General features: G+C 40.9%; 2 protein-coding genes across 2 annotated transcripts in view; one reads left to right on the forward strand and one right to left on the reverse strand.

Moving 5' to 3' along the window:
• Positions 1–14,722, reverse strand: part of LOC310873728 (rho GTPase-activating protein 26-like) — a 182,479-nt gene that overhangs the window by 158,825 nt on the left and 8,932 nt on the right. The window lies entirely within an intron of this gene.
• ska2 (spindle and kinetochore associated complex subunit 2) lies at positions 5,623–13,877 on the forward strand. Its single transcript, XM_083773149.1, has 6 exons — positions 5,623–5,661; positions 10,623–10,709; positions 11,130–11,306; positions 12,015–12,081; positions 12,800–12,874; positions 13,110–13,877. The coding sequence occupies exons 1-5, from the start codon at positions 5,629–5,631 to the stop codon at positions 12,817–12,819; spliced, it is 384 nt and encodes a 127-aa protein (XP_083629275.1). The 5' UTR covers positions 5,623–5,628; the 3' UTR covers positions 12,820–12,874; positions 13,110–13,877.

Consider the following 14,722-nt stretch of genomic DNA (forward strand, 5'->3'; position numbering starts at 1 on the left):
AATAGCCAATATTTTCTGCGGCCGAATATTCGGTGCATCAAGTTATTTGAGTAATGTATGTTTGTGAAAAAATGAAAAATAAAATGATTGAAAGAAAGTCTAATAAATTTAAATAATATAGCCTAAGACGTTTCTGAGATTATTTCAGATAAGCTTGAGTTGGTTTAACTGGTTGTGTGGTCTTTGCTATAAGGAAGATTAGTCTTTCTTTACACTATAATTTAAAGGCAAAACAGCAACCTGAGCCCATGAGCTGGACTGGAGACTTGTGTGTTTGGTTGGTGGGTTGGGTTGATGGTTGATTGCGGGAGGCCTCTGATGTCATTTCAAAGAGGGGAATTTTACCCGCCTTGGGATTCCGTGGGATTCGTTCCATTTCGGATTGTTACACTGCCATTTCAGCACTTATACCACAACATCGGCTTTGTTTATTATTATTATTATTAATACATTTTGCAAAGATGTGTTTTGAACTGACTCTTTAAAGCTCATATCATGTGGATATAGGCCTATGCACAGTTTTGTGAGATTAGAGTTAGAGATGAGGTAGGTGTAAACCAATACATATTGTAGGGAAAGAAAGCTTTCGCAGCCAGGAAATAGCAGATTGACAAGCAAGCCACAATAACAGAAAATACACTATAGAGCCCTGAGTGGTTAAGGTTTTTACCAAATCAATTGGGAATCACAAAACCTCTCATAGAATGGCTCTCATACGACTTATACGTTTAGAGTGGTTGTTGTTGGTTTGATGGCATTATTATCCATGCAGCCCTATTCGCTATTTATGCTTGCATCGAGGCAAAGTGTGATGTGCCGGTTAAATACACTTGCAGTATGAGCATAGGAGGCATTTGCTGTGTTTCACCAGTTTCAATTGAAATGGGCCTCCACCCTTACGGGGGTCCTCCGAGCTCTGACTGACCCTCAGGTGTCAGTCAACAACCCACCACCCTTAGTTAGCTCCCTCTTGCTCACTCTGCGATGATGTTAAGTTACACCTATTTCCTGTTAATAAATAACCTGTGTAATATGTGTGGCATTGGGAGGTAAAGGGGAGACACTTTATTGTGAAGGGAGGACAGGATGAGGACCGGTGTTGTTGCTGTATAAATGTCGAGTGTAATGGCTGTGTTGTACTGAGTGAACAGTCCAAACATTTTGTATCAATACGGCTGTATCAACATAATTATTATGGCATAGGTATATGTGGGGGCCTCATATTTGGTCTTGAAACGGGCCTCCAGATTCCTAAGGCCGCCTGACCCAGAGTACGAGCTGTTTATTTTATTTTCTCATAATACACATCATGACTGCTTCGTATACCGCTAATGCGTGAGCTGTGGGTGAGGTGTGAAAACTGCAAATAGATACACTTCCTCTGACATGATATGATCTAGCTGCATGCTCACTGCATGCTCACTTCTGTACTGACTGATGGGCAACCCCACTGAGGTATATGATACTGTATATAAGCTATCCATCAAACATGTAATCAACTTAATTTTCTACCTTCATTACACTAAACAAAAACTAGTAGTAGTAGTAGTAGTAGTAGTAGTATCGTAGTAGTAGTATGCCCTGCATATGTACGTTTGGATATGTTTATGTAGCCTATGTATGTTATGTTTCTGTATGTGCATGCATGTGTTCACATAAGTATACACTCTGAAATTGAATTATAAAGCAAAATATCTGTATTATAACAAGCAGCACTGACCTCTTGTGGTTTCAAACTGTAAATGTGACACAAGCTATATCAAGTGGTATTATAAACTGCTGTATATACACTACTACAATTTCGCGGCCGCTTCGCGGCCGCTCATCCCAGAGTTTCATTGCCGCGCACTATGGGAAGAAGGAAATTGCGGGAGTTGACTCCACATGTAGTAACGGATGGGTTATTAGTTATTATTATGTGTCCTTATTAGTGTAGTGTAGTCAACACGTTATGGCTCATACACACTGCCCGGTATTTGCTCCGATTATGCTGTCGGGGAGCATTTTTGGCGCTGACCGACAAAACGGCTGATCTGACGTTAAGCGGTGCCCAAAAGGTAGATCAGGATCTACCAGTATAGATCACAAAGGCTTTGCAGGTAGACCACATGACATGGCCCTAAAAATATATATAATTTTAATATAAAAAACTATTTTTGCATCTGCCGCTTAAGATGACCTGAGATGACTTTATTGATTGAAATCAAAAAGGGCCTGTCAGCTCAAACACACAATGCAATACTTGTTGTTGCGTACAATCATCAGTAGCGAAGTCAAATACCAAAAATAAAAACCAATGGGATGATAGTTTTATTTGGTGGGTATATCATATGAGCTGGTCGTTTTGAAAGTAGCTCTGAAGTAAAAAGAGTGTGGGCAGCCCTGGTATAGATGATTATATATATATTCATTCCGTGGGTAAATCCCTGTAGGCTACCCACATATTGGTAGCCTATTACCTATATTAGCCCAATATTGGCGTTACGCATTTCACTTGAATAATGTTGTGTGCGCGCGTGCGGAGAAAGACAGTTATTTAATGAAACTCAAGATTATAACGTCTGCATGGCTATTCCTGTGTGTGTGTGTGTGTGTGTGTGTGTGTGTGTGTGTGTGTGTGTGTGTGTGTGTGTGTGTGTGTGTGTGTGTGTGTGTGTGTGTGTGTGTGTGTGTGTGTGTGTGTGTGTGTGTGTGTGCGTGCGTGCGTGCGTGTGTGTGCGTGTGCGTGTGTGTGTGCGCAATGAAAAGTACTCGGCAGGCGAAATGGCTAATTTGAACGGTGTAATTGTAATAGTTTGGCACAAACCAAGTACTGTGGAAGAACAATGTTGATGTAACTAAGAGATTCGCTGAGTAAGCGATATTTTATATACAGAGATTTAGAAGGAATAAGCAAAATTGTGAGGCGAGAATTCCTCTCCTTCCTTGTGTTTTTCTCCTGCGGACAGGACTGTCAGGGAGACTCAGAGATCAGAGCAGCACAGGGGAGTGGCTTAAAAAGTAGTTGCCAGGTTGGCGAATTGTAAGCGAGTCGTAGTGTGTGTTGAATGGCATTTGAATGGCATTTGTGGGCTTGTGAATGAATTTTCTCACATGTAATTTGTGCTCACTTGCATAGACCTGGCGAATTTAGTGTGGTGAAAGGGCAACAGTGTTCCGGGGGTGTGGGTGCTTGGGGCGATAATGTTTGTAGTAAACAAATGCATTGCCGCCGTGAGTGTGGACGGGAGGCATCTTTGGTGGCACTGCAATGACCAGTGTTTGGCGGGTGGTGTCGAGTGTTGGCGTTGGGCGCGATAGGAGGAGATAGGTCCCGAACACTGCGAAGGTAAGTGTGTGACGTCACTGCCGTGTGAGTGTGTGGGGGTGTAGTGTGTAAGATGGTGTTGTGGGTGTTGCAATAGCGACGTAGCTGTTGTGGCTTTGGGTTTCTTGCCATGTGTTGGGTACAAGTTCTCACTTGTTAATATAGATACAGGTGTATATAGAACTTATATAGGTTAGTGTTTCTCAATATTATATAGGCTAAATCCCACTCAATATACTTCCATGGCATCAAATAAATCCACAACTCAACAGCCCACGAGGTAGAGCAGTCACCTGGGAATTGGAAACGGATTCCAGGCTCATTTGGCCTTGAGAAAGACATGGGAATCCATAACTGCTCCCTGGATACTGCTCAGTGGCTGCCAACTGCTCTCAGAATGAGTTTAAAAGCATTTATTATGACAAATTCCAAGTGTGTGGAAATGAAACTTCCCCATGACTAGGCTTACAAAACATTGCACTACTTCCTCTTGGCCATGCATACACAATACTGCTTGCATTGCATATTACAAGAGCAGGCCCAAACACTATAGTTGTGAGGAGAAAAGAGTTGACACTGACTAGATATCTACCCTGGAAAATATAGAAGTCCCATCAACTCATCCAATGATGAACAGCAATATATTTTGCAGAACATGAATACGGTAGTTGAATCCATTGATGTACTCATGTACTGTCTGTATTATATATAGTTAAATATTTCTCCATCCAACCAAGGGTGCTGGAATGCCATTCTGGCCCATACATACACCTATGTGGAATCACTGGATCTCTCACAATGAACATCCTGTGGGATAACCTGGAGCTTGTGGTGGATGGATAATCAAAACAGTACTGGAAAAGGCCAAGGAACCTAAAGAGTCAATCAAATGCCTGGCTGCAACGGCAAGACCATTGGTCAAAATAGGAAAAATGGAAAATGCATTTTCATAAGTTCATATTACTGAAAGAAATAAAGAAGTGTCAATTAAGTCAGAAATGAAATCAACAAATCTGTCTCTTTTTTTTCCCTTCTACTCATTTTAGTTAGTCATCTATGTGGTGGTGGCACTGGGCAGGAATGTGACCCCTTTGCCACCCGGATGCAAAATCAAAATCATGCCCATTTCCCATCTTGAAGAAATAATCTGGCAAAACACATGCCAAATTTGGTGCACAACTGACAACTACAATTATTTTCTTTTTGTTTTTACATAATTACGAATGGGTGAACTATCCTACAAGTTTAAAAAGTTGTGTGTTTTCTTTATTTTATCAATCACAAATAGGCCTACAACTACAAGTTATATGTCTCGAATGCAGTCTCAAATGCACGTACAATTTATTTAATTCAGAATATCTGAATTACAGATAGGCCTACCATTTTGATGACTACATACATTACATATTCTCAGGCTGGTGATAGCCTGAGTGAGAAGACCTATTCAGTATGCATGTGCAGTAGGCCTACACTACAGTGAAAATGAGAGGCACATTTTTCACTGAACGCCCTGATGAGCCGCCATATTAGCGCCACAACCGTGTTCCATCCATGGCCGTTGTAACTGTAAGCAGTGGTGGGAAGTAACTATACTAAGTACATTTACTTGTAGTACTGTAGTCTGTACTTAAGTACAATTTTGAGGTATTTGTACTTTACTTTACAATTTCCAATACTTTTACTTGTACTCCACTTAATCTCAGAGGCAAATATTGTACTTTTACTCCACTACATTTATTTGAAAACATTAGTTACTATAGGTACTTTGATTATTATTACAAAACATACATGAAACACTTCCGGCTATTTAAAATTGGCTATTTTCAAAAGATTTCATTTCTGCATAATCCATTCCATACTATGGCCTTTTTACTTTTGGTACTTTAAGACTTAAAGTAAAAGTACAAAAGTATCGGCATCTAAATGTACGTAAAGTTTAAGTACATTTCGATGCCGGTACTTTTACTCAAGTACATTTTGAATTCCGGACTTTTACTTGTAACGGAGTAGTTATATATTGCAGTATTGATACTTTTACTTAAGTAAGACATTTGAGTACTTTTTTTCACCACTGACTGTAAGTGAACAACATCTGCTCTTCTGCTCTGTTGAAAATACTGAAAGCATCACCGGGCACCAATATGGCGCCCATAGTACACGCAACCACAACCTGGCCCCATCACTTCCTACGTGTAAGGTCACGTGTCGCTTAACTGACCAATCCACCGACGCGTTTCTTGACAGCCAGCCAATCACAGAGCGCGCAGTGGCCAGTGTCATATTTCTGGGACTGCCTGCCTGAGGAATGTCAACTATTCAACATGGAGACAACAGTTGGAAAGCTGGAGGCGCTGGTAAGCGTTTGTACAAGACTGTATTTTCACATTTCCCGAACCGTTCTTAGATAGATCTCGTTGACGCTTTCCAGCCTTTCCCGACGATCTAAACGAGCGGTTAATGGCGCAGAGAAGGCGGTGGCGGCTCGACGCGGACGGACGGACCGACAACACGGCATGTTTTTCCTCTTCTCTCGCCGCGGTGATGTAAAACCCGTCCCGGAAAAGACGAAAACCGCCAAGTAAAGCGCTCCATCCGCTATTTTTTACGTAACGTTATAACGTTGCTTTACCGGCCAAAATAGCAACATTTTGTCGTGTGACATGTGTGTATTATAATTGCGTGGCCCGTGGTGGGACTTGTTTACTTTAGCCTGCTAAATACTTTAGCCTGCGTTAGCTCGGAAGGAACTGATATGCCATTGCCCGTGCGTTTTTTTCCCTCAGTTCCAGCTCCATAGCCAGGCACCGCGCCAGTGACCTGAACACCATCCATGACCGCCCGTTTAGACCGTTTCGGTTATAGACTATTGGTTCTCAACCTGTGGGTCGGGACCCCCAGGTAGGTCCCACAGGTAACAGTGAGTCAGGTGACAATTTAAGGACCCTTTTAATACCAAAATAGCATAACAAACTTTGGCCAAATTCTCAAATAATATAAGAAAGGAAGGATCAAAAAATGTCTTGCCTCAACTCTTACAGTTCCTCTTACAAGTGCTTGTCAGGGTGGGGGAGTCCCCACTGTTAAAATGTGATTATTTTGGGGGATATGGCTTGAGAAGGTTGAGAACCACTGCTCTACTCCATCTTAGGACGCTGCGTCGCCTGCCGACAAGAACAGATCTACAAAGTATAACACATGGTTCTGGCCGTGGTGGGAGAAGTAGGCCATATCGGATATTTGCAAAAGTAAAAGTCTTTGCCTTATTATTTAAGTACTGGCATTAATATAGTTGCAGTCTCACTTGCAATACAAAATGTTACTACTCATGCAGAATGGCCTATTTCACGGATTGTAATACTAAAGCATTTGTGTCAATTAATCACTGATTTTGGAGCAAATTAATGAACAATGTTTTTAATTTATGAAAGGTCCTGGTATTACGTAATGAAATGAAGATATTTGCTTCATGTGAAAATGTTATGAAGCTTCATGTCCGACAATGTCTGACTTCCCTCCCCTCCCCATTTACAGACTGAAAATGCCATTAAGTCACACATTCCTCATCAAGACCGACCATACTCGGAAGAACCTTTTGGATTCCGGGAATCTTTTCTGTCTGGCCAGTGCTCCTTTTATATTGTACTACTGGTGACCCCTCTTGAAAAGCAGTGCAATGTTAAAAGGGCATTGACCAGGAATAGTTTCAGTGAAGAGAGGGTAAAGCCACAAACATAGAGCTCTATTAATAGATAATGTATTAACATTTTCATCCTGTGCGGATCTCTGGACATTAGTAGAGCTGTACGTTTGCAAGTTTTAGCCAGGCCTACCTTATAACTTCACTGTGACTTATTCAGCCCTGCATCGTACCATGATGTTCGTGTACCTGTTAGGTCAACCGGAATTAGTTTCAGCTACAATGGAAAAGTTATGAAACCAAACCATGAGTGGTATGCTGCTAGCAGGTGCTCTGACTTCATTGCACTACTGTATTGGACAGCTAGCAGTGCAATAGTATTGTCAAAGCATCTGAGAGCTGCACAGACCACAAAGTGTCCGACTCCAGGCATCAAAACACTGAGGATTGCATTGCAAAGAGTACAGTAAAGTGTGACTGTGAACCATGGATTTTTTTTTTTTTCATTTTTCTTATTGGCTACTGTGATGCAGGATTATTGGCTGCAGTGCAGACAGATTTATTTTTTATTTTTTTTGTATTTAAAATGTGTGTGGGGGGGGGGGAAGCCCACACAAATTGGTACTCATTCCATCTGGAGTCATGTGATCGAGGTGTATCAGCCAGTTTCATATTCCATTACGATTGTCTACAATTACATTTTCAGTAGGGGTGCACACATTTGTGCACATTTGTCCAAATTTTACATTGTGGGGCCTCTAAACAACACAGATCCTATAGTTATTCCCTTAGGTGGTTCCACAAATGTTGCAGATTGCAGAACGTTATTTCTTGTTACCAAATTAGATAAAAATGGCCTCAGGATTCATAGGACAATGACCTTCAAGAAGGCTTTTTGTAACTCCATACTGTTTGCCTGTAATTACCTTTTTTAAATGTGTGGGCAGGGCCTATTTCAAAAAAGAAAAAAAAGGATATACCATGAACGGAACATCCAGTCATACCCAAATTGGAATCACATGTTGAGGGGCCTCTTGCCTCCAATGGTGCACACACCTCCAAAGGCACTTTCACTTCTGAGCAAAGAGTGTGGCACAAACATTGCTGTCTGTCATACGAACTCTTATTTCCCATGCAGCTTTCTTGTGTCCTGATGGCCGCACCCCACAGCTGACACAGCCCTGGGTAGGCAACCCAGCCTGGTGGATCTGTACTCTGAGGAAGGAACTCGCTTTTCTAGTTTTCTAAGCAAAAATATAGTGTGATATATATATATGGGGAACCTCGATTGAGAAATCAGGAAACGGAGGCACTGAAGCCAAAGATGTTAATGAGAACCACTACCAGTTAGGTTAGTTAACTATTCCTACTTCTTTGTTTTGAGGCTCCAGGCTTCATTCATTGAACCATCATGGCACCTTGGACGCACTATGGATTGATGGACTGTGAACACGGATGGATTAAAGCTAAATGTTTTAATGTGCAATGCAGTGTTCTGTGTTGTACTTGACTTGCAACAAGGATAGATCCTAGGTCCTGGAACCCTATCAGTATTGCCTCTGCTGTCCACATTGTTCAGAGTAGTGCAATATTGCTTATAGGGTTTCAGTATTTAGGCTGAAACGTCTGATGCTGTGATGGGATGCTTCTCTGGCAGAAATAATTGAGACGGCAAGCCTGAATGTTTGAGAAGAATATGAAGGGCTCCCGTCTTAACCTGGCCTCTAGGGGTAGAAAAGGTGGCATAGCCACCTGAGTGGTTTTGGGCGATATTATTGTCATTGTGCATTTAATAGTTTAACATTATCGTCATAACATATCTGCAATCAAATCGTCCTCAGTTTGATCCCAGTGCTTTTTGGATTGCCTTCTGTGAGGTGCTGCTGTGAATCTCTGCTTGTGGTGTTGATGTATGCAGAAAGGTTGCAGTCAGTATTACATTGGCAATTGCGACTTATCTTATGTGTCACTCACAACTTGAAGAGATTGCCTAATGCCTATTCAGCATAACCACAGGCACAGACTGGGGTTTGAGTTGTTTTTGCACATGTCTACAGTATGTTTCTCTTAACATCAATGGTACATTGTCCTTTGTTTTGATCAAGAAAGACTGAAGATCCCATCCACCCAGTGCGGGATGCACACAGATTAGACACACCAACGGGCAGACATGCGGAAGCAGCGGTTAGGGAGGGTTAGGTTAGGGTTTGAGGTATGTTGTCGGTCTAATGACAGTCGGACTCGGACCAATAGTATGTCTAAAGTTAAAGCCTGTACCCCCCAGTGCTGCTAAAACAATTGCAAGCAAGTGCTAAAATGACAGGCCTGGCTTATGCAGACAATCCAACATCTATAAATTTACCTATTTGTGCAGAACATCTGCCCAGAATAGACACGAGTTGATTTGGTTAAAGTAATTCAATTGTGCCACTCAGTGGCTGTGATCTTTTTCTTTTTTCAGATCTTATTTAGGACAGGAACCCCTTTTTTGAGGTTTACCTTTTCAATCCGGGAAGCCCCTTTTGGGGTAGTTGCTATGTAGCAACATAATTGTTTTGTAATTGGGTGCTGATGGCCTACCGGTTAAGGCACAACCACACCAGCAGCCTGACAGCATGTCACAGGTTTGATTCGCGAGCCCGACGACCTTTGCTGTGTGTCACTCCCTGTCGCTCTCCACTACTATCCAAATAAAAGCAGAAATGCCCCAAAACAAAGTCTAAACTTTTGCAGTTAAGTTTTGAACGAGAATATCACACTTCCCCCCCCCCCCCCCCTTATGTTATGTATGAACAAATCGATAAACAATCCTACATGTCACTCCACACTATCAAATTAAGGCTCAAACCCCAAAGCACCCCCTCGGAGTCCCCCCTTTTTGGATCGAATTGTTCATTGGATACACAGTTTAGCCAACATGACTACTTTGATTTATTGATTAATTGTATTTAACTGCTGTAATTGTATGAGCCTGATGAAACTTGTTGGTTTCAAACAAATAAACGTACTTTTTGCATCCCATTTTCCTTTCAGACCTTTCTTTCTGTAAGAATTGAATGTCATTATGTAGAAGTGTTGTGATGATCCAGTAACTTTCAATCACCACCCATCATCACCATCGTCTGTTTATGCAGCTTCACTTCATGTAATGATATTGAAAGTCCTATTAAATTTGGTTGTTGCTGTACTGGAGCTTGTTATAATCTATTGGGGATAGCAAAGGACAGCCACCAGTAAACAAAATAAGAACTAAAATGAAACTACCGGTAATCCTTATCCTACAGTATATACTGTATCTACCAAATGAAACTTGGGACAGTCCTGTATTGCATTATTTGTGTGTGTGTGTGTGTGTGTGTATTTTTCTCATATCCACTAAATGACAGTTTTCAGGACCTTGACACAATAGCATTTCTATTGTGACAAACCTTGTTGGTTTCCTGATTAATAACTGGAAGGTCCAGAGTTTTATGAGAGGGGACAACTTTAATAAACTAGGCTAATTCCCACAAAGTAACAAGTGTGTGTGTGTGTGTGTGTATATATGTGTGTGTATATATATATATATATATTGAGGTACTAACTATTTGTGTTTGTGGACTGTTTATGCAGCTGGAACAGATAATAAGCAGTGCAAAGCTAGCAGAGTATTAAGTCAAACTTTGTGCTCAGTTTCAGAAGTCTGAGGCTGATCTGGACTACATTGAGAAACGTCTGAAAGTGGATTTCATCACCGGCGCCACAGAAAGCGGCTCTTCTGTCAAGGTGATACTAATGATACAATTCATCTACTGTAGTGTAAATGGATTACTGTACAGGAGGAGAATTGCTATTCAATTCTATATATAGATAAAATGGTTCAGGCTCACTGTCACGTTGAGGCTATTGTCTGCTGATGTAGACAGCATTTGATCAGGCTTAAAATAGCCAATAAGGATAACGTGTTATTTAATTATTTTTCATTCTTGTGGATGGGATTGGGACAGCTATTTTTATTTTATTTAAGCCTTAAATAAAATAAAAAATGTAAGGCTTCACCTTTAAGGTGAAGCGACTCCCCCTTCCAAATATAATAATATAGTATAATTTTAAAGAACTAGCCACTTGTAGGTCCTTTATACTCAATTTTTGCCTATGTTTGTCCTGCGGTAAACATGTTTTAAATAAGTTGTATGGCTTTTACAGGAAAACCCAGCGAGATTACTGGAAAACCTTGCGGCCATCAAAGCCAAGCACGCAGCCCTGAGCACACAAGTGAAAGAGATCGCTGCTGCACAGAAGGAAACAATGGACTCCATCAGAGAGCAGCTCGATGGCACTCTACACGTCATCGAGCGCTTCCAACAGACTGCAGATGTCAAGGTAGGACCCCCCTCCCCCTCCTACACAACACGCTGACTCGCAACCAAAGATTTGTGTTAACCTATTTTGACCTGAGATCAGATTCTATAAATGTCTTCTACATCCTGACAGTTTTCTGAAAAAGCTGTGTTTCTATGTCAGTCGTTCTTCGATTTTTCAAAAATGGCAGACCTACAAGCTCGTAGCGCGCCACTCGGTGGCGCGCTATGAGCTTGTAGATCTGCTATTTTTCAATAGCTAAAGCATGACATAATGCTAACACCAAAAGGGGTTCCCGCCCAAAATGGGTTTAAAGAGCAGCCATTGGAAGCACTTTTATGAAATAGTGAGCCTTTTAACCAAAGGCATTCTAATATACATAATAGATCTTTACAACAAAACGAGTGTGACAAGGATTACAAAACTACTCTGTATTGCGCATAACAATACTGCTGTTCAAAGTGACTGACGTGACACTTACCATGTCTGTCATGCCATTCAAATAAAATCACAAGATTGTCTAAGGTAAATTTTTTTATTCAGTTTAATTGCTTCACCCGTGTTTGCTAGATTTCATTTGGTCAGGTTGCGTGCAAGAAACGTCAAGATAATGCAGCTTACACACAGGAGTGCAGAAAAACATCATCTACAAGCCGACATGCTCTGTATATACCTGTTCATGCTACATGTTTTTGTATTATTTATTGCTACAATAATTGTTCCGTTTAGGTCCAGCCGTTGACAGTCTCGGAGCAGGAAGCTACAGAGATGGTTGGTTCAGCCGTCAATAGCAGAGGTAAGATTCCTCTTCGTACCGGTGCCAAATTGCGGAGTCCATCGTACATTTGGTTCAATAAATAACATTAAATGCTTGGCAGTGTTGATTCTGACAGCAAAGATTTATTTTAGTCACCTGGCTGACATGTTTTATTTTTAGTCCACAGTAGTTTTAGTTGACTAAATCTACAGTTGATTTAGTCGACTAAATAAGATTTTAGTCTACTAAATTTACAGTTGATTTAGTCAACAAATGTATTCTGACGGGCCTTGATGCCATCAAAGGCTGATTTTCATCTAGAAAATAAAAAAATCTACATGCAGTGAGCTTGTAGATCAGCTATTGAGTTTGACACCTGCACGCAACCATGATGACTTGTTTTAGTTCCACCGGATCTCTTCAATAGTCCCTCACTAAGATTTTAGACTAGTTTATGTTGATGAAATTGTCAGTATATTTAGTCATCAAAGCTTAGTTTTAATTTGGTTTCAGTGAAACTAAATTATTTCGATACAGATTGGTGTTGAAAGTGCTTCTGCACTATAAGTCACTGTGGTCATGTGTTGTGAGTTTGTGACCCACTAACTAAGGGAGGTGGGTCACAAATTATGTCACCTGATGAAGACCAACTGTGGTCGAAACGTTTAACTATGGTCCATGTAACATTTTCTGTGTTTTAAACTAAACAACCCAAGTTGTATAATTCATGAATTAAATCGAATGATTTTGTCCCCAGAAACTGTACCTTCATCGTAGAAACTTCCAGCCAAGAGCATCCACCCAGTACGTCTACTGGTTAAGACTTACCCAGGTATCTAAACGTTCTCTACTCGTGATCTTTTTTCTTTTTTAATTGCACATCGAACTATTTTTGAATCTAATGACAGATGCTTTCCTGGTTTTAATGGGTTGAGGGATTCTTTTTTTTTCTTCAGTCAAAAACCTTTGGGAGATGTTCAAAAGATCTGTTTCAAATAATTTTGTAGTTCCACAGACAGCCTTTTCACCCATGTTGCTGAATTATGTGCTGTTCTTTCCTCTGTCAGTTTGCATAGCAGCTCTGAACACCCTCATGGGAAGTGGACAAGATGGGTCATGAAATGTACATCTAACAACATGAGATGGACAGAACTAAGTGACATGAGAGGCGAATCAAGAGACTTGAGGTGTATATGTACCGTATGTATTAGGGCTGGCCCCGAAGCCATTTATTAGGGTTTAGATGTTCTACTTTTACTTTGTTATTTTATTGTGTTCTCTCCATGGGTCTGAAAATAAAGGATGGAATTGTGGTGTTTTCAAACTATGTTCAAACCTTTTATTTTAAGACTGGTGTGGGGCGGGGGGCGGCAGCCTCTCAGAATGGAACTGATCCATTCCACGTACCCAGTGTAGCCTGGGGATGGAGGGAAACTAAACTTAAATAGTTCTGTGGGCTGTCCTCTGTGATGGAAAAGTCCCTGTCCTAAATACCGGTAGTTCACTGTCCATTGCCATAATCGTTTAATGTTCATCGCTTGTTACGTTTTAAACCCATTAAGAGCCTGAGGACGATTCTACAAATGTCTTCTAAATCTGAAACAAAGTTCACGATTTTTCAAAAATAGTAGATACAGTATACTAGCTATGAGCTTATATCTGCTATTTTTGAATAGCAGAATAAATCTAAAATGGCACGGATGTTTTGTCTGTTTCAATGGATTAATGTTGCTGCCCTGTCTTTAGCAAGTAGCAACACATTCGGACCATTTTGGTATCCCCTCAAAACTGAAGGCAGGAAAATGCAGAGTGAGTAGCCATGTGAGTCATGAGCCGAATGTCCCAACTTTTTAATTGAGATCTGAACATCAACATTACGAAGGAATGTACATATGTGTGGGCACTGTGGGGCCAATCCCACACGTATGTACTGTAACAAAACTCACTGCATATCAGAAACTCATTCAACAATCTGCATCCATATGCCTTCACTCCTGTCTTCATAACTCCTGTACAAAATGAACAGCTCTAATGTGGATTCTTGTAAAGTGTAGAATTTGATACATTTTCAGACATTGTTGGAATAGATGGATTTAAACTGTACAGTGCATTTTATATCTTCAATTTGACTTTTAATTATGTAATAAAAACAACAACATTAAACAGTCATGCTGTACAAACCCTTGTTTTTATCCTATTCTTCTCATAGATTTATTTATGAATGGCTCAAAGCAGAAATTGTTAACATATTCATTCAGGATGCATGTGCACATGCAATGCATGCATGCAACCCTGCATGTTTGAGGTGTTGGACAAAGCCTTGCCACCATCTTGGAGTGATGGCAGCAGCCGGCAGCTCTACCAGTGCACCATCTAGTGGTGATTCCAAATATTTGAGGACTGTCCATAGAATCTCTTTGCCTAAGCTGTAGAGTATCATTTTTGGGGGGGGGGGGGGGGGCAGAAGTACTGTTAAGGATATGAAGTTGACGCTTTACAAATCAGTTTACATTCTCCATGAATGAAACAAGTGTTTTTTTTTATTGGTTGCATATCATATCCCGGGGGAAATACATCTGACCGATGTTCCGGTCCGACACTTCCGGAGATACACACTGCCTTGTGACCAGCATAGAGTGGGGTAACCTGGGGGTATCCAGGCTTTTCTCTTCGCAGATGA

Source organism: Protomyctophum parallelum (genome assembly GCF_964188405.1).
Source record: "Protomyctophum parallelum genome assembly, chromosome: 1".
Classification (NCBI taxonomy): Eukaryota; Metazoa; Chordata; class Actinopteri; order Myctophiformes; family Myctophidae; genus Protomyctophum; species Protomyctophum parallelum.